Below are 18,764 nucleotides of genomic sequence, written 5' to 3'. Positions count from 1 at the left end.
GAAAGGGCTTTTGAAACAATAAAGCACATTAATACTGTTATTTCTATTAGATACTACTTGTTATTAAATAAATATTTAAGATGGGAGAAGCTAACATTAGAAAGTTGCAGAGTACTCAGATATTGTTTCAATTGGTGAGTATCGAAGAGTGAGTAGTGTAAACTTTGGTATACAGTATAAATTCTTAAGATGATAAATGTCAGTTAACTGGAAAGCCATGTCATATATTTAAATAAAAATGTATTTCATTGATGCTGTTTGCCTTTAAGATGTACACTACAGTGGTGACGTCATAGATTTATCATGGTGACTAATAGTAATTAAATGACTAAAATTTATTTAATAGTTCACATTTTATAGTTTATTAAACTTACTCTCACAGTTACAGGCAGATGTCCTACAGTTATATTATTCCTGCTCAGCATTTCCTAAATTGTGTTCCACAAATGACTATTAGTTCTGGTAGTTTTTAAAGTATTTCTTAAAAAAAAAATCCTTGGTTACACAAGTTTGGATATCACCTACTTTACTCCTTGGAACTTCATAATACATATCAGCATATAAAAGTCAGGAAAAGAACTATAGTAAATAAACCTACTTACTTCAGGTAACAAAACAAGGTAAGTTAATGTGGACAGATTTCTAGCCTACTGCAAATGCATAGTCTTGCTGTATAAATTATTCTTTTTTAAAGTGTTTACATATGTAGCCAAACTAACTAGAAGGAAGGAAAGAGAAAACCCCAGGTTCCAGGAACCAAGAGGGAAATTAATTCCCGAGCTAAAAGCTGTGGTGACTCGTAAGTGTTTCTGTCTTAAATATATGTCCAATACATTAACTAGAAAGAAAGTCATTTGTAAGAAATCATAACTCAGAGCTGCACCACACTGGTGTATGGGGTCCAAAATTATACCATATAAAAACTTCAAGAAGAGAAATGAATATAACAAATTTAGGGCCATTGAAACCTCTGATTAAAACAAATGCAAAACCACATCATGGTGGTACTTACACACTGAGAGTACATAGGACTATGCAGAGAAATCAACATCCATTCAAGACAATTCACAATGAAAAATGACAGTCTACTAGAAAAAGGTACCACCTGGAAGAATCAGCCAATGAAAATAGAAGAATTAACTCTCTAAGAACTATAGATAATAGGAGTGCTACAGATAATAGAACAAACTGTAAAGTTAAAAACGACCAAAGACATAGAAAGAGGAATGGAAACATGAGGGGAAAAGGCACTGGAATTTTCACAAAAAGCCAAGGAAGAATTTTTGTATAATCAGTGAACTTAAAATTCCAATATAGCTGAAGTGAGAATTGATGAAAAGAAGATAAATACCCAAAATATAGTATAGAAAGATTCTTTTTTTTTAAAATGAAAGAGGATACATTTGCATGGTCCAACATAAGTGTAGTAGAATTTCCAGAGAGAGTAAAGATAAGGGAGAAGAAGTAATATATACCAAGGATAATGACAAGTTTCCAGAGTTGAAGAGACAAGTGTGTTCAGATTGAAAAGGTAAACTAATACCAAACAAATCAAAAGCAAAGATAAAAAGAGAGATTACTTAGTAGACTTCTCATCAGCAATAAATGCACACCTGAAGATAGAGAAGCATATCTTTATAGTGCAAGGGATTATCAACCTAGATTTCTATACCCAGCTAAATTATCTGTTAAGAGAAAAAAAAAAAAAAGATAATTGACTAGTAAAATGATGAAAGATTACTGCTTATTCTCACTGAAAGAACTATGGATTAATACAGGCAATGTGTGAAGCAAGGGTAAGTAGAGGCATTTATCAACATTCTTAGATTTAAATAAGCATTAATTTTTAAAACCTTTAATAACCTAAAATATTGACCAGTTTGGGGGTGGGCTGGTTAAGAATAAGTAAAATATTCATTGATATGGAAAACAGAAGGGAGAGTTCAAATATCCTCCAGTTGTTCAGGAGGAAGATGGAGATTTTAATTTTAGATCTTAAGTCACATGTACATGTTAAAATTTTGAATATCACCACATAAAAATAGAGATTTAACTTCCAAATCAGTTCAGTGAGGGGTTGACAGGGGCGTTGAGGGAGGATTAGAATCAAGAATACTTGATCAATCCAGTAGAAGAACAAACAAAAAAAAGTGGATAAAAAGTAGGGTTGGGGGAGGTAGAAGAAAAAGCTTTTTAATCAGTAATCACAATAAGTATACATTGATTAAGCTTTTTCTTAAAGGACATTTTCTGTGCTTTTTTTTCCCCCCATTTCAAAGAGATACCCTCTAACACGTAATTAAAAAGAACTGTTGAAAACAAAACAAACAAAATATATATATATATATATATATATACACATATCTATATATATATATACATATATATGTATATATATATATATATCTGAAATGCCAGCTAAAAGAAAGTGAATGTGTTTGGGAATACAAATCAACATGTAACAGCTGGAACACACTCTGAGAATATTGCTTCTAGTGAAATCTTTTACAAATACTAGCTTAAGTGGCAAATGCATTATGAGTACTTTTTAGATTATCTTGGATCTGTTTAATCTTTCATCCTTTAGAATGGGGGTCTGCAAACTTTTTCTTAACCAGATTGTAACTGTTCTAGGCTTGTGAATCTTAAGGCTCTGTCACAGCTGCTGAGCTCTGCCATTGCAGTATGAAAACAGCCATAAAGTGGCGTGACAGTGTTCAGTAAAATTTATTTACAAAAACAGGCAGCCTGCCTGCACTGTAGTTTGTAGACCTCTGCTTTAGCAAGAGCTTTCAAATTGAAACATGCAGGCTTTCTTTCCCAATCAATTGAGATTGAGAATAAATATGTGTAGAAAGAAGAGCTAACTCCTCTATGGCTAATCCATTACGGTTCTAAAATGTGATAGTGACGTTAAACCTTTATTTTGTTATGAATAGTTAAAAACAAGTTTTGAGTAGGAGTTGCAGTTGGTTTCAGGTGTTTTGTTTGACGTGTTCGTATGCTAAACATTATCATTAAATATAAGTATAAAAACAGTAGTATTGGTAACCAGTTTTGGAGTATTTGTATTATAACTTTTACCAGCCAAATTAATTTAGAATAACTTATGGGAGTTGTTTTAGTCATTCAGAGAAAAACAAAGTAGATTTAAATTTATCTCTTATGTAATTTCAGCCATTTTTTTCCTTGGTATTAGGTTACAGTAACAGATCCTGACTTGATAGAAAAATCCAACTTGAATAGACAGTTTCTATTTCGTCCTCATCACATACAGGTGTGTTGTTATACTGTTTCAAATTTGAATCATCTATTATGTTATACAACAAAGAAGAGAGTTTCCTTTTTATAAATAGAAAATGGAGCTTTAACAAGCATAGTATCTTCTTTATTTTATTAGAATCTCTCAAATTATCAAATAATGGGAATGACAATAGAGAAAATATGTAATTATTTTTTAATATAAAAATTAGTTTTTGCATTGATTTTGGGTGTTAAAATCTGAGTTGTGAATGATGGGCAGTATTTTTTTCATTTTATAATCAAGATGTATCTATGTAATTTTAGAAACATCTTAGGATATAAAAACAGCTTCCCTAATTTGAAGTTTTTATAGATGACAAATTTGGCACTGTCTTTTTTATTAACCTTTATTACAAAACAGGTAAAGTTTGAGAATTTTTTGCTCTTTTGATCTTGTTTGATTATTTAACATCCCTTTTTATTATAAAATAATGCTTATTTTCAGTCTTTTTTATGGAGGTCAAAATATTTAAGTCAGTAAAAGAAACAATTTAGTCAGTCAAGCAAATTTGCTCTTTAGAAATTTTTTTCACTTTGTTGTTCTACAACTCATTGAGAATCTTAGTAAACTAAGAAATGTCATGAACAGGAAAGTAATTAAAGCATACTTTTATATAGTTACATAGTGGCATAGTTAACCGAATGACCTCACCTATCCAAATACAAAGAACTAAGTAACAGGGTCTCCCATGAACTAAAATTTATGTGATAAGATTCATTCACAGACCTTTGTGCATTTTACTTATAAAAGAACTATTAAAGCCTGTTTGTTTTACACTTCTAACAAAGTTTACAGTTTGTATGTATGAATGCTAATAGCACTGAGAAGTAAAAACATGTCCGTCTAACAATATGAGAAGAGACAGATACCATTAAAACTAGATGCATTCGTTCAAGCTGAATGATCTATAGATACTTAGTGTCAGAGCCAGTCCTCCCAAATAAACTATGATAGCACCTGAAAGGACACCAGTGATTTAAAAATGATCACTAACTCTGAAAGAAAAGAAAGGGTACTCTTTTTATAAAACTGAAACATATATAATAATTTTTTATTTCCATCCAGAAATGGTAAAATTTTTTAAACATTTTAGTACCAAAATATTGATATTAGGTTACCATACCTCTGAGAGTTCATATTCTATAGAACTTGGATTTCTAATATTGTACTGAATGTGTTCTCATTTTTTTTCTAGGCACTTACTTGACTCAAACCTCATTACTAGGGAAAAATGTACTTTTAATTAGACTTTTAACTAATATTTTAAGAATTACAGAGCACTTAGCTGTAAAATAGAAGTTGTTTACATTTTTATTAATAATGTATGAATTATTAATTCTAATGTGCATTACTAAATGCAGCATGACCACAGTGAATGTAATATCCACAAATTAAAAATGAAAACTGGTCTCATTACATTATTCTTCATATAAAAAATGTTTTAAGTTCAGTCATGGTCTATTTTTCCTGTTTACCATTTATTTCTTCTGTTTTTGTATGTTATTTGTTTAGAAACCTAAAAGTTATACTGCTGCTGATGCAACCCTGAAAATAAATCCTCAATTAAAGATAGATGCACACTTGAACAAAGTATGTCCAGCCACCGAGGTGATTTACAATGATGAGTTCTATACTAAGCAGGATATAATTATTACAGCATTAGATAATGTGGAAGCCAGGAGATACGTAGACAGGTATGTTCTTGAAATTCAGGTTCATAGAAATCGTCTTTCTTTTGTTTTCACTTCATTTCTCACACCTATTTATTGAAAAGTTACTGAAGTTTCTGATTATTCTTTATGTTCCTATTATAGTTCTTCTCGAACCCAAGCCTTTTGATGATTTCCCATTAGAGACAGGATAAAATTAAAAATCTTTAAAATGGCCTAAATGTTTTTCATAGAGTATCTGCCACCTGTCCACCACTCCAGCTTAAAATTTACTATTTCTCCCTGGCTCCCCTTATTCTAGCCACACATTCTTTCTTTCAGTTCTATACAGTGGGGGCATCTAACACTTTTCACCTCAGGGACTTGTACATGATCTCCTTCAACCTCAGGAAATTATGTTTATCTTGCTCTAAAGCTCCTGACCCCAAATCTGCCTACTTTTCACTTCCTTTAGTTTTTTCTCTCATCCTTTCAGTTTCAGCCTAAATGTCTTTATTCAAACAGACTTTCTTTAACCCCTGAATTCTAAATTAGATCCTCCTAAGATAATCTTTCACAGCACTCATTTTTCCTTCATAGCACTTAGTTTTTATTGACATGCACATTTATTTAATATTTGTTTCCTCATTAAATCATTTATTCAGTTATTATTTATTTTCCCATCACTCTGTCCTCAGTGCCCAATACATGGTGTCATTCAGTAAATATTTGTTAAATAAGTAGATGAATAAATGACTATGATATATACACCTTACATAATCTTTCTTATATCTTTGTATGACTCTCTAATGTTAGGGTGCTAGAGCAGATTTATTAGCAGGAAAATTTACCAGTTGAGAGTACAGTGGAAAGTTTGTAAACTTGTGCAGAGAAAGCCAAAAAAGAAACTTTAAGAAATTAAATAAAGTGTGTTGAATATAGGCATCATAAGTATTGAGAAAGAAGGTTTGGGATGAAGAAAATGTTGAAAAGGTATAGTGAGGTAGAACTTATAGTCGGAAAATAAACCAAAGAAGAAATAGAAAACAAGAAAAGAAAGGGTAACACATTAATTAAGAGTTAACCCAGAGGAAAAAAAGTTGAAGCCCAAAATTTGATAGGAGTTTGTTTTTTCTGTTTTCTTATTGAAGTATAGTTGATTTACAGTGTTGTGGCAATCTCTGCTGTACAGCAGTGACTCAGTTATACACATAGAGACATCCTTTTTTTATATTCTTTTCCATTATGGTTTATCACAGGATATTGAATATAGTTCCCTGTGCTACACATTAGGACCTTGTTGTTTATCCATTCTGTGTAGGAGTTTTAGAACAAGATAAACGTAATATGTCTTGTTCTAAAACTACCAAACTTTGGGAATGGAAGGTAGAGACAAAAATTGCTAGAGTGAGCAACAAAGTTTGTGGGAGGAAGAGGATGGTAATAATAAATGGGTTGTTTGGTGGTCATGTATCTGTTTCCTAAAGTGTTATATCCAAGAAGTGATCAACATATGAAATGGTCAGTAGAAATTGGTAAGTTGTCCTCTGCTTACATTGTTACTGCTCACTTTTATGTTTATTACCTATTTTCTTTTCACATAGCCGTTGCTTAGCAAATCTACGGCCCCTCTTAGATTCTGGAACAATGGGCACTAAGGGACACACTGAAGTTATTGTACCTCATTTAACTGAATCCTATAATAGTCATGTAAGTGAACCACTTTTTTAAAGTAAATATCTCTTCTTTATATCTCATCATTTTTATATCTCACGGTTTATTTCTCTTCATTAGTCAGCAAATTTGGTTTAGCATTCCTAATCCCTTCTGTTTTTGATCCGCCAATGATGTCTGTGCATATGTGTATAGACATTTTTTTAAATGTAGCTGAACTTATTTTTTTAATCATCAAAATTTTGTTTCCAGTCTTTCTGGAATATTATTCTTGTGTTTACTGTTTGTTTCTCAGAGCTGCTTGATTAGTTTTTAGCAACCTTTGAACTGGTGACCCACCCAAAATCTTACTGAAGACTCGGTTTCTCCATATGAGGGACCAAGCCATTTGTAACAATATATTTTATACAAATGATATAGGTGTAACTTTTTTTTTAACCGCCACGAGTGATTTTGCGATACTGCCAACTTTGAAAATCACTGGTCTAAGAAATGTAGGCTTGGGGATTTAAAAAAAAAAAAAAAGGTCGGGCTTCCCTGGTGGTGCAGTGGTTGAGAGTCTGCCTGCCGATGCAGGGGACACGGGTTCTTGCCCCGGTCCGGGAAGATCCCACGTGCCGCAGAGCGGCTGGGCCCGTGAGCCATGGCCGCTGAGCCTGCGCGTCCAGAGCCTGTGCTCCGCAATGGGAGAGGCCACAACAGTGAGAGGCCCATGTACCGCAAAAAATAAATTAATTAATTAATTTTTAAAATTTTTTAAAAAAGGTCAACCCAAGTTGTAAAATTGAAAGAAGAATATTATTTTACAAGCATAAATATCCCTTTATTTAATGGATATGTTTGGTTTAGAAAATTTTTTAAATTTTAATAAAATTTGTTTTCCCCTTTACTCTCATGCAATCAGAAGTTTATGTAGTGAAAACACTATAATAGACAAAATTGATAAGTTTGATTTGAAGGAAATTAGGTGGAGAAAATCATGATATGCTGGGATCATACTAGAAGATTTTCAAAGTAGGGGATGTTACAAAATTCCGAAAGTTCCCTTGATTCTCTCATTCTACCACATCTTCCCCTTCTCCGATATGTATATTCTCTAACTTCATACTCAGAAAAACTAGAATTGAATACTCCATCTGGCTTTCCTTTTTGGTTTATAAAATATTCCGTGGTATTTTATAGATCAACACACTAAAATAAAATCTCTAAGTAAAAAGAGACAAAGTGAGTTGTTTTAGATTGGGTAAGCCAATAAGACTAAATGTACCAAATGTACCCTTTAAGAGAATATGGATTTCTTCAATGGTACTTTTTCATATGACACAACATAGACATTTGCCATTTATTTAATACACAATTTCTGCAAGAAACTATACCAAGCATCAAGAACATATGATTCCTGCTTACAAATATTTTTTTCTGCCTGGAGAAAGAAACGGTATGTGGGCACTATATTGGGAATTCTTGAATTATTTTTCAAAATGCAGAATATTTAAAGTGTTAAATGTCACCTTGATACTTGGAGAAAACAAAAAAAGGTAATTATATATGATAGTCTGCTATATGAGTACTACATGGTACCAAAGGAGTGCACAGATAATAAGTGACAATAGAATTTGTGTTTGTTGTTACATTTCTGTAAACACGTGGGTTAAGTGTCAAAAGAGTAAACTTTTCCTCTTAATGTGTAGGAGAAAGAAGATAAAAAATGTTGGATTTGTTTTATTTTTGAATTTTGTTTTTTAATGGTCTTAAAACACTCAAGTAAATTCATTCCATAAAAAATTGTCCTTGCTTCTCTTAACTGTTGTCATATTTTATAAAATAGCGGGATCCCCCAGAAGAAGAAATACCATTTTGTACCCTAAAGTCCTTTCCAGCTGCTATTGAACACACTATACAATGGGCAAGAGATAAGGTAATAAAGATTTTTTCTAAGAAATTTTTCTTTGAAGTAGAAAAGATGATATATTCAACTTTTTTTTTTAATTTTTGAATTTTATTTTATTTTTTTCTATAGCAGGTTCTTATTAGTCATCAATGTTATACACATCAGTGTATACATGTCAATCCCAATTGCCCAATTCATCAGATATTTCCAACTTATAAACATACTTTTATTTGTAATGTGTTTTCCTCTTTTCCCTTATAGTTTGAAAGTTCCTTTTGCTACAAGCCTTCGTTGTTTAACAAATTTTGGCAAACCTATCCATCTGCAGAAGAAGTCTTAAAGGTAAAAAACAATACACTTTTTTTTTTAATTGTGTAGTTGATTTCCAATGTTGTGGTAATTTCTGCTGTACAGCAAAATGATTCAGTTATATGTATATACATTCTTTTTCATATTATTTTCCATTATGGTTTATCACAGGATTTTGAATTTAGTTCCTTGTCTTATACAGTAGAACCTTGTCGTTTATCCATTCTGTATATAGTAGTTTGCATCTGCTAACCCCAACACTTTATGTCAGTGTAATCTTATTTTCAAGTTGCCTATAAATAGTTTACCTCCTTAAACAGAGATTATACATTAATATTGTGTATAGTAAGTATATGAGGAATCTCGAAGTTAGCAGGTCACAAATAACCCTTCATTTTTAATTTGGTCAAACTATATGGAGTTGCAAATATATTACCATGTTTGACTCACAGAACAGCAATTCATATGGTTCAACCTGATAAGGATTTGATAAATGATAAGAGAGCTACAAATAATAAAACAGATTGTTAAGCTCTTTGGAAAAAACTGAAGTAAGTTTTAGTGAAAATTTCAGGAGTAGGAATGGTCTCAGATTTATTAGTCTCATGGTGAGGGCAACTTCAAAGCTGTTTTTTCACTTTCCTTTAATCCTACACTAAAAAGGCCAGCTTTTTAGTGTAAAATATTATTCATAGCACTTCGTATAGTAAGTACATACATAGTACTAACTTACCACTAGCAAGACATGAGGATAACTTGGGAGATAAGAAACTTTAGAGTTAACATTTTACATACTGTCTTTTCCCATTTCCCCTCCAGAAAAGAAAAGAAAGAGGGAAAGTAGAAAGACGGGGACAGGGAGCTTGAGGTGAAAATAATAAAATCATAAGACACATGAGCTGGCACTTCAAACTTTGGCTGACATTTCCTGGGAATATGTGCATGTGTGTTTGTGTGATTAATTGGACATGTATTTGCTTTGTTTTCTTTTTTCCTCTCATTCTAGAAGATACAAACTGGACAAAGTTTAGAGGGCTGTTTTCAAGTTATTAAGTTACTTAGCAGAAGACCTAGAAATTGGTCCCACTGTGTAGAATTAGCAAGATTAAAGTTTGAAAAATATTTTAACCATAAGGTAAGTATACATTATAAAACATTAAGAAAAAGTCTAAACTTGGCTCATTTAATTACTATGAAATTAATTTCATTGACCTGAAAATGTATACTCTTTCTTTCAGGAAGCTTTTCAGAAATTATTACGTTAACTGAGAACAAGTGACGGGCACACAACCAATTTCTCCCTGAATGTTACTGATTAAAGAATGCATTTAAACTCCACCCATTGGCTTGTCAGTTATACATTTAACTAATCCTTGTCTTTCTGTGTACAAAATGGGTTTTAATAAAATAGGGGTTCCTTCTAGAGAAGAAGGAATACATTTAATCAGTAATCATAAAGAAGTTTGTTGTTCAGAGTAAAGCAAGAGACTGAGAGAATAGAGATTCCATCAGAAATTTTGTTGGAATTTTGCCTTCCCCATATGTATCTAATAATCACGTTTTGTCTGTTTCCTCATTGTAAAATGGGAGTAATAAATTGGTGCCTGACTCATAGCATAGTGGTGAGGATCAAATGAGTTAATACGTGCAAAGTCTTTAGCATAGAACCTGGTCCATCCCATAAATATTTAGTGAAATATTAGCTGTTATTCTTACTCCAGTTACATACAGAAGCTTGAATGTGTCCTGCACTCTGTTTAGTCTCTCCCTCTCTTTAGGCTCTTACCTATTGGAATATAAAATAAGCTCATCTTTTTAAAGTCTTTAAATTATACTTATTCCTGTTTTTCACTTCCTTTTTTGCTCTGCTTCTTGGAAAAGTGGTCTATACTAACTGTTGCCATGTCTTCATCCAGTAAATGTGTCTTCTTTCCCCATGACTATTGAAATTATTCTTACCATGACTATCAATGACCTCATGTTTCAAAATCTACAGAACCCTTTTTTGTCCTTATCTTCTATGGGTTTTTTAACTTTTTTTTATCATGGAAAAATTCAACCACAGAAATAATAGAGAAAATAGCATATAATTAATCTCCATGTATTCCTCATATATTTGTCACCCAGGTTTAACAATTAACAGCTCATAGAAAATCTTATTTCATCTATAATCCCACCTAATATACCCTCCCCCTAGATGGTTTTGAAGCAAATCTCAAGCAGCATATCATTTCAAAATATAAAATACTATGTATTTTTACTGTTTTTTTTTTTTGCTTGTTTTAAGGATTAGCTCTTTGAAAGGAGCAGAATGATATGTAAAATATGCCACCGTTTGTGAAAAGGGATAAAATAATCTATATTCATGTTTGCCATAGATGCAAAAAAAAGAAAAAAGACTATATAAGTGTTGATAAAAAATAGCAATAGAGGTTATTCCAAGTTGGGGTGGGGGGCAGTGACAGGAGAATGGGCAGATTGAGTACATGGTGACTGGAAGACTTCACTGTATATCTTTTTATGTATGTTGTTTTTTGAGGTTTTTTTACTTCCGTTAATATTAAGTAGTGATTTTTTTTTAATTCAATTTTTTCTTTAGGCTCTTCAGCTTCTTCACTGTTTCCCTCTGGACACACGATTAAAAGATGGCAGTAAGTATATATCAGTGTTGAGAAGAAAGTTTAATGCAATTTATTACTGACTGCTGACACTGAAAATAATATTTTGTATTTTGTTAGGTTTGTTTTGGCAGTCACCAAAAAGACCCCCCTCTCCATTAAAATTTGATCTAAATGAACCTTTGTAAGTATATATATCCAGTTTTATATACATCCTTCATTGTAAACTTCTTAACTGTATAGGTTTACATTGGAGGGTGAAAACTGCAGGCTCTTTAATGTTAAATTATTGCATCCCTGTTAATCTAAGAGTTAGCATAGCATTTTGGCCAACAAAGCCAGCCACAATACTTCTCCCCACACATAGGTGAATCTACTTTTTTACATGGTAAATAATCTTATTATTTTTGTCTTCTCTAAAGTACAACCAAAGTGTCATCTCTTTGACATTATTCATTAAAAAAGTAAAATGAAGACAGATGTTTTCCTATTTAATGAAGTCAGTATATAAGAAACTTTAGTTACATGGGGAAAAATGATCACTACTAAATAACTCCCTAAATAATCTCAGGTTAATTTTCAAATGAGTTCATCTTTGAGTAAATACCTGTATATCCTATCTATATTAGATATGCATTTTATACACAAACATACTTATATGTATATATTTTAATTAAGCACTTAGCTTGTTAACCTTCCTTTCAACAAATAATTCTGTGCTTAGTTTTTTCCTCTGGTGCTTATTCTTAGTCACCTTATCCTGATTGCTGCTTCTTTTTTTTTAATATATTTATTTATTTATTTATCTTTGGCTGCAATGGGGCTTTGTTGCTGCGCTTGGGCTTTCTCTAGTTGTGGCGAGCGGGGGGCTAGTCTTCGTTGCGGTGCGCGGGTTTCTCATTGCGGGGGCTTTTCTTGTTGCAGAGCATGGGCTCTGGGCGCACGGGCTTCAGTAATTGTGGCTCTAGAGCGCAGGCTCAGTAGTTGTGGCACCCGGGCTTAGTTTCTCCGCGGCATGTGGTATCTTCCAGAACCAGGGCTTGAACCCATGTCCCCTGCACTGGCAGGTGGATTCTTAACCACTGTGCCACCAGGGAAGCCCTGATTGCTTCTTCTATAAAACTTACCTTTTTTGTTTTTAAACAAACTCATTTGCTTAGTTTGAACTTATTGTACACTCTTTAAAACCAAGTTTGTAATATTTTCTTATGAATTAAAATGAATTTTCTTTCAATAATTTTTCTACTTCTGGCCACTTCTCTCCCCAAAGTAGTCTTGATCACTACCTGAATATTAGTGCTTATGAGGATAAACATGTGATGTTTTCTCTTTTATAACTTCTACAATGCCTTGGTCTAGACCAGAATTTCATTGCCTAACTTGAAAAAAAATAATCCTGTAACAAAAATTCTGTAATTACTTATCTTCAACATTTTAAAGGCTATAGTTTCTGGTAAACATCTTTGAAACTGTGCATTCACACTTTATTTTTTAATTTCAAAAGGCACTTCAGTTTCCTTCTGAATGCTGCAAAATTATATGCTACAGTCTATTGCATTCCATTTACAGAAGAGGTAAGATATTCTTCAAGCCCTAACAAGTGATAGAAAAGGTTAGAATTAGATGACTTAGCTAATTGCATCATCAAAATGTGTTTTATGTTATAAGAATCATTCTTCGATATAAACTTCATTTTGTTCTAGTGTTGCCCATTCTAATAAAGCAGAAGCTAAAATCTCATTGCACCATCACTAAGTGGAAGAAAGTCACTTTTTTTTCTGAACTTAAGTAGCGAAACAAATATTTGTAAAAGCAGTCTTACTTTATTTTTAAAACATTTATAACCTACTAACTTTAATTATTGTAATTACTCTGAAAACCCAAAGTGACCTATTTCATAACAATTTTTAAATATTTCTTAGTGATTCTGTTTGTTATCATTTGTTTGGCTTATTTTTGTGAAATTAACATATGCTTTTCAGGAGATTTGAAAATGCTAGCCTACATTGACATTTCTTTACTTTTATCATTTATACCTTTTCTCTTAGACATCGTCTTCATTGACTCATATGTAAAGGGATCTAATACAGTTTTATGTGAAAGGCAGGTCTGCATTAGTGAATTTTCCTTCTCAAATGCATAATAGAGCTAAATAAATTAATATACTTTTAGGTACTAGGCTGAATGGGAAATATGAGCCAGATCCATAACTAGAATTGGCTATTTTGGATCTAGATAAAAATGCCTGTTGTACATTAATCCCTTTTGGAATTAACACGCAGTAAAATATACCATAAATGTCTGGTAAAAATAGTGGCATTCAGTTGGGTATTCTTTTTGTGAAAAGAGTGATAATTTTGTGATGAGTTGTAGGTGACCTCAAAAGCACTGTGTCTCAGTTTTTCCTAAGTAGATTCTTAATAATAAACATGTATATAGCCTTAAATTCATCTAAGTTTATCCTGAACCATTTAAATATTTTCCTGCTTCCAAAGGTATGAATTCCATTTACTGTGAGTCAATGTATATTGAGTATAACTTTCTGCAGGGAACTTTGTAAAACAATGAAGAGATAGTTCCTGATCTCAAGGCACTCTGTCTGATAAAACCAGCCCTAAAACTACCTTTTTAAAAATTTGTGGATGGACTTCCCTGGCAGTCCAGTGGTTAAGACTCCATGCTCTCAGTGCAGGGGGCACAGGTTTGATCCCTGGTCGGGGAAGATCCCACCTGCTGCATGGCACGGCCAAAAAAAAAAAAAAAATTTGTGGAAAGAACTAAGATTTAAGGTTTGTTGACTAACAAGTACTTTTTTACACACACCACCCCCACTTCCCAGCCTTTGTGGATGGTATTTCTATAGAAATAAAAGTAAATGTCACAAAAAGATGTGGTCTAAACAGTTATATCATAAATTATTCAAATATTTAGTATGATAAAGGACCTTTTTTAGGTTGTTTTTTAGGTTTAGAATTCAGAATTTTAAGAATATGTTGATAAAATTACTGTTTTAAAAACCAGGACTTATCAGCAGATACCCTGTTGAATATTCTTTCCGAAGTAAAGATTCAGGAATTCAGACCTTCCAACAAGGTATGTGTACAAGTTCATTCATTTAGCAAATAGTTATTGAACTTCTACTTGTGTCAAGTCTCTTTCTAAACCTGGAGAAGCCCATAGGAACAAAACAAAATTCTTGTTCTTGTGCGAGTTGGGCCAGAGGCAGACTATTAAAAAAAGTGCCAATAATTATGTAATATTGCATTATGGGCATAAGTGCTAATAAGAAAAAGTAAAACAGGGAAAACAAAGGGTAATGGAGCTGGTGTCATCTTATACGAGATAAAAGGGGAAAGCTTCTCTGATATGGTAACATTTGAGCAGAAGCCTGAAGGAAGTGAGGGAGTGAGCCATACTGTTATCTGGTGAAAGAGCAGTACAGACGGCAGGAACAAGTTCAGAGAAAGGCCTTGAAAGACTTTGAAGGCTAGAATTTTTCTGGAGGAGAATATGCAAGAGAAGAGTGGTAGATAGCGAGATTGGAGAGGTAGTGAGGGTTATAAGTACTTCATGTTTTATTATGGGATAAGAAGCCAGTGGAGGATTTTAAGCAGAGGACACAGCCTGACATATTTAAAAGGATGACCCTGGCGATTGTGTTAAGAATGATTAGGACATGAGAGAGGAAGCAGAAATAGCTATTAGGAGATTATAGTCAAGATGTGATGGTGGTTTGAATGAACCATCAAACAGGGGTAGTGGGTAACAGGGAAGATGTGGTAAGAGGTTGGATTCTGTGCACATTTTGCAGTAGCCCTGACAGGATTTGTAAGGAATTGGTTTGAGTGTGCAAGAAAAAAAGATTATTTTCTTAGTTGAAAAAAAGAAGCAAGCTTAATCGCTCCGAGTGACAGGGAGAAGATAGAGGAAGTTTGAGCAGAGAAAAAAAAGATGTGAAATAATTGCCTAGGGGAGTGGGAAAAGTGGGGAATTAGAAGATGTTGTAGAATTTTGAGATAATATTTAAGATCCACTTAATGTTAATTCCACTTAATGTATTCCACTACATGTGGCTGGAGAAAAGGCATTTAGCAGCTTGGGTGCTACTGTAGAATAGCTGGTAAATTGGATTGTAACAAGGGTTGGGATTTTGTCGGCAAATATGTTGGAAGGAGAAAGACAGGGAGTATTAATAAAGGTGGAACATGAAATTTAGGCAGGGTAAATAAAAAAGTTTGAAAATACTAAATATTTTTCTTTTTCACATGTTCATTATGTGCCTTTTCGTATGCACTTTAAAAAGAAATAAACCACAGAACAACCTTCTGTTCCGTTTACCTTTAGCTATACTGGAAAATGTGGAGTAATGAGTGCCTCTCTGCAAAATTCAAGTAGGAAGTGGTGTGTGCAGTCTTCCACTCTGTATTTTTATTTTAGGGACAAGGAAAACTTGTAGGCAGTTCATTTTGTGCAAGTAAATAGGTTTTCTCAATGAAATGTTCATGATTTGTAGTTTATCAAGAACAAAAGTACAGAAAGGAAAAACAAAATTCCTATATAAAGAAGATTCCTAGCCCATGTTTCTAATGGGCAAAGCTGCTAGACAGAAGCCAAGGAAATATGCATCAATAACTTTACAGGTCTCTACTGCTCTTCAATACGTTTTCTAGCTTGAATTGCTTCTTTCTGTGTCGAAGTTTTGGCGGCATAAATTACCCTGAGCAATTTTAACATGACTTATGAGCTTTTTCACCACTCCTTGAAGCAGCTCCCACTGAAGCTTCAGCGTCTGGCACTCGTAGTTAAAAGATGCCATAGCCAAAAAATATCAACTACACATTCTGGCAAATAAAAATTACTGCTTCTCTGACTCCTTAGTATTTCTCAAATATTTATAATCATATTTAATATGTAAAAATGTGAATTGGATGTGTTTTTTTAATAAGAAATAGTATTTTAATGATGATGTGTAGCTAGTTTCTTGGTTTGAGAATATTAACTTCACTGCCCTTGTTAAAGATAAATTATTTATATGTGCTGCCCTAAGCATGCAACTATATGAAGGAAGACATATTCTTTGGGATAGAACTTCTTTTCAGTAGTCAATAAATATTTAAAAGATGCCCATATTATATATTTTGTGGATTTCGTCAGTTTCTTTGGAGACAGAAAACAGCTCTGCACTAGTTAGAGGTATGTAATTTGGTTTGAAGTTGATTTGTCAGAATCACAAACTGTTGATTAACATTAACTTTATTTTAGTGTGGAATTTTAAGAGAGAGTTGTATGAACTTAGATCTTATAAACTATTCAGTAAGTATTTTTAACACCCACTATGAGCAAGTTTATTTTAGATACATTGAGGTTATCTCAGTGAACAAGATAAAGATCCCTGTTCTCATAGAGTTTACGTGTCAGTGTGAGGCAGTAGATAATAAATATGTAAATAACATAATAGTACTTAACAATAGAAGGTGTAAAATACATTGGACCATAATGATTAATAATCTAATTAAACCAATAGAATGTTTTCTTTTTGTGACTTATTTGATAAAAACAGATTTGTTAGTCAAACTTAGGTGTAGGATGTGATATCATTAATGAATATACATACATATATTTAAAGGTTGTTCAAACAGATGAAACTGCAAGGAAACCAGACCATGTTCCTGTTAGCAGTGAAGATGAGAGGAATGCTGTTTTCCAACTGGAAAAGGCTATTTCATCTAGTGAAGCTACCACAAGTAAGGGGAAATCTTTATAAAAAATGTTTTGAACTAAAGGGATTTTTATTTTCACTAAACTGTACACTCAGAAGGTTGTGGGATTAAATCATAACAACAATAATGATATTACTTGATTCCATGATCATATGAAAGTCACTGTTCATTTTTAACTGTGACTAAATTCATAACTTTCTCCACCATTTCCCTACCGTAGAACGCTGAAATGTAAGTCTGCTTTGTTTTTGCTGTTCTGATTGTTTTAGTTCTTAAGATTCTATTGTGTGATTCCTTTTTAACTTATGGCTAGCATAATGAAGAAAACATGGAGTCCTTTGGAGACTAACCCTGAGATCCAGTGAAATCACTTTAGGAAAAAAAATCATAGACAGATTTCTTCTTGGCTTGTTAGTCTCCATAATTACACACAGGGAATACAAACCTGACCTATGTACACCTTTGCTAAATGGTCTTAAATATAGGGAAACTGAACTTTTAATTCCTTAAAAACAGATCTGTATTAGCTCATGTTTTTAGACCTGCTCAGCACCTTTCTACTACATAAATTAGCAGTTTCCAAACTTTTGGGATTTTACACAAAGACCAGTAAAATTCAGGAGAAAAGCCTAGATTAGCCAGCTATTTATTTTGCAAGTAAAAGGTTTATATCCTAAGTTAATAATTATAATTCTAGAAAAAAACATATTACCATTTCTTTCTCGTTTCATCACAGATTAAACTACACCTGTCTACAGAATGATCTGAGGAACCACTAATCTAGAAATCTTTCATAAAGACACTTATTTTTATTTGACCAATATGTACCCTATCCTTAGTTATCAGAGGTAAAATGTTTCAGAGTAGTATTTATGAAATCAATTTTTGAACAGTACCCAGTGTTGACTTTTTTATTGTAAGCCACTTAATAGCAGATGTACATGGCTTTCTTATTTTTATGTTTTTTTAGAAAGGTTTTTTTTTTTAAATATTAAAACTTCTAATTTAGTGGTTTTAAAGCCATCATTTTCATATCCTTCAGTAACTTCAGTTCCCTGGATGTTGTTGTTGTCGTTGTATTTTTCAGTCATCTGCAAACCTAAACAAAAAGGAATCTTTAACAGTAGTGAACCCACACTGCCTTGCTTTTTACCTAGTAAAGCCTTTATCACTTACTAGGAAACTTTGTTTTTCTGGTTGTTGTCATCAGGTGACCTTCAGATGGCAGTGCTTTCATTTGAAAAAGATGATGATCGTAATGGACACATAGATTTCATCACAGCTGCATCAAATCTTCGTGCCAAAATGTATAGCATTGAACCAGCTGACCGTTTGAAAACAAAACGCATAGCAGGTAGAATTATACCTGCTATAGCAACATCCACTGCTGCAGTTACTGGCTTGGTGAGATTATGATTCTTTGAAAATGCTTGTTATTCATTGCTTCTTTTCTGTCTTCCCTATTACACCACCCCAAACCATTCACTCAGAGATCTTAGAGAAGGAGGGATACATATTGATCTTATAATTTAAAATTGTAAGATATTTCTGAAAATACAGTAATCTGTATTTTGAACTTTTACAGATAATACAGACATT

The 18,764-nt window shown here is 32.8% G+C and overlaps 1 protein-coding gene across 3 annotated transcripts in view; it reads left to right on the top strand.

Annotated features, from left to right (window-relative positions):
- UBA6 (ubiquitin like modifier activating enzyme 6) overlaps nucleotides 1-18,764 on the top strand; it is an 80,097-nt gene that overhangs the window by 53,808 nt on the left and 7,525 nt on the right. For all 3 annotated transcript variants that reach the window (XM_067736176.1, XM_067736178.1, XM_067736177.1), the window contains 12 exons: nucleotides 3,200-3,277; nucleotides 4,817-4,998; nucleotides 6,558-6,663; nucleotides 8,456-8,545; nucleotides 8,780-8,860; nucleotides 9,834-9,962; nucleotides 11,427-11,478; nucleotides 11,566-11,629; nucleotides 12,950-13,019; nucleotides 14,467-14,538; nucleotides 17,072-17,189; nucleotides 18,376-18,569. In XM_067736176.1, the coding sequence (XP_067592277.1) occupies nucleotides 3,200-3,277; nucleotides 4,817-4,998; nucleotides 6,558-6,663; nucleotides 8,456-8,545; nucleotides 8,780-8,860; nucleotides 9,834-9,962; nucleotides 11,427-11,478; nucleotides 11,566-11,629; nucleotides 12,950-13,019; nucleotides 14,467-14,538; nucleotides 17,072-17,189; nucleotides 18,376-18,569 (1,236 nt within the window). The remainder of the gene's footprint in view (nucleotides 1-3,199; nucleotides 3,278-4,816; nucleotides 4,999-6,557; nucleotides 6,664-8,455; nucleotides 8,546-8,779; nucleotides 8,861-9,833; nucleotides 9,963-11,426; nucleotides 11,479-11,565; nucleotides 11,630-12,949; nucleotides 13,020-14,466; nucleotides 14,539-17,071; nucleotides 17,190-18,375; nucleotides 18,570-18,764) is intronic.

Source organism: Pseudorca crassidens, chromosome 4 (genome assembly GCF_039906515.1).
Source record: "Pseudorca crassidens isolate mPseCra1 chromosome 4, mPseCra1.hap1, whole genome shotgun sequence".
NCBI classification, from domain to species: domain Eukaryota; kingdom Metazoa; phylum Chordata; class Mammalia; order Artiodactyla; family Delphinidae; genus Pseudorca; species Pseudorca crassidens.
This window is presented reverse-complemented; position numbering and strand designations above follow the sequence as displayed.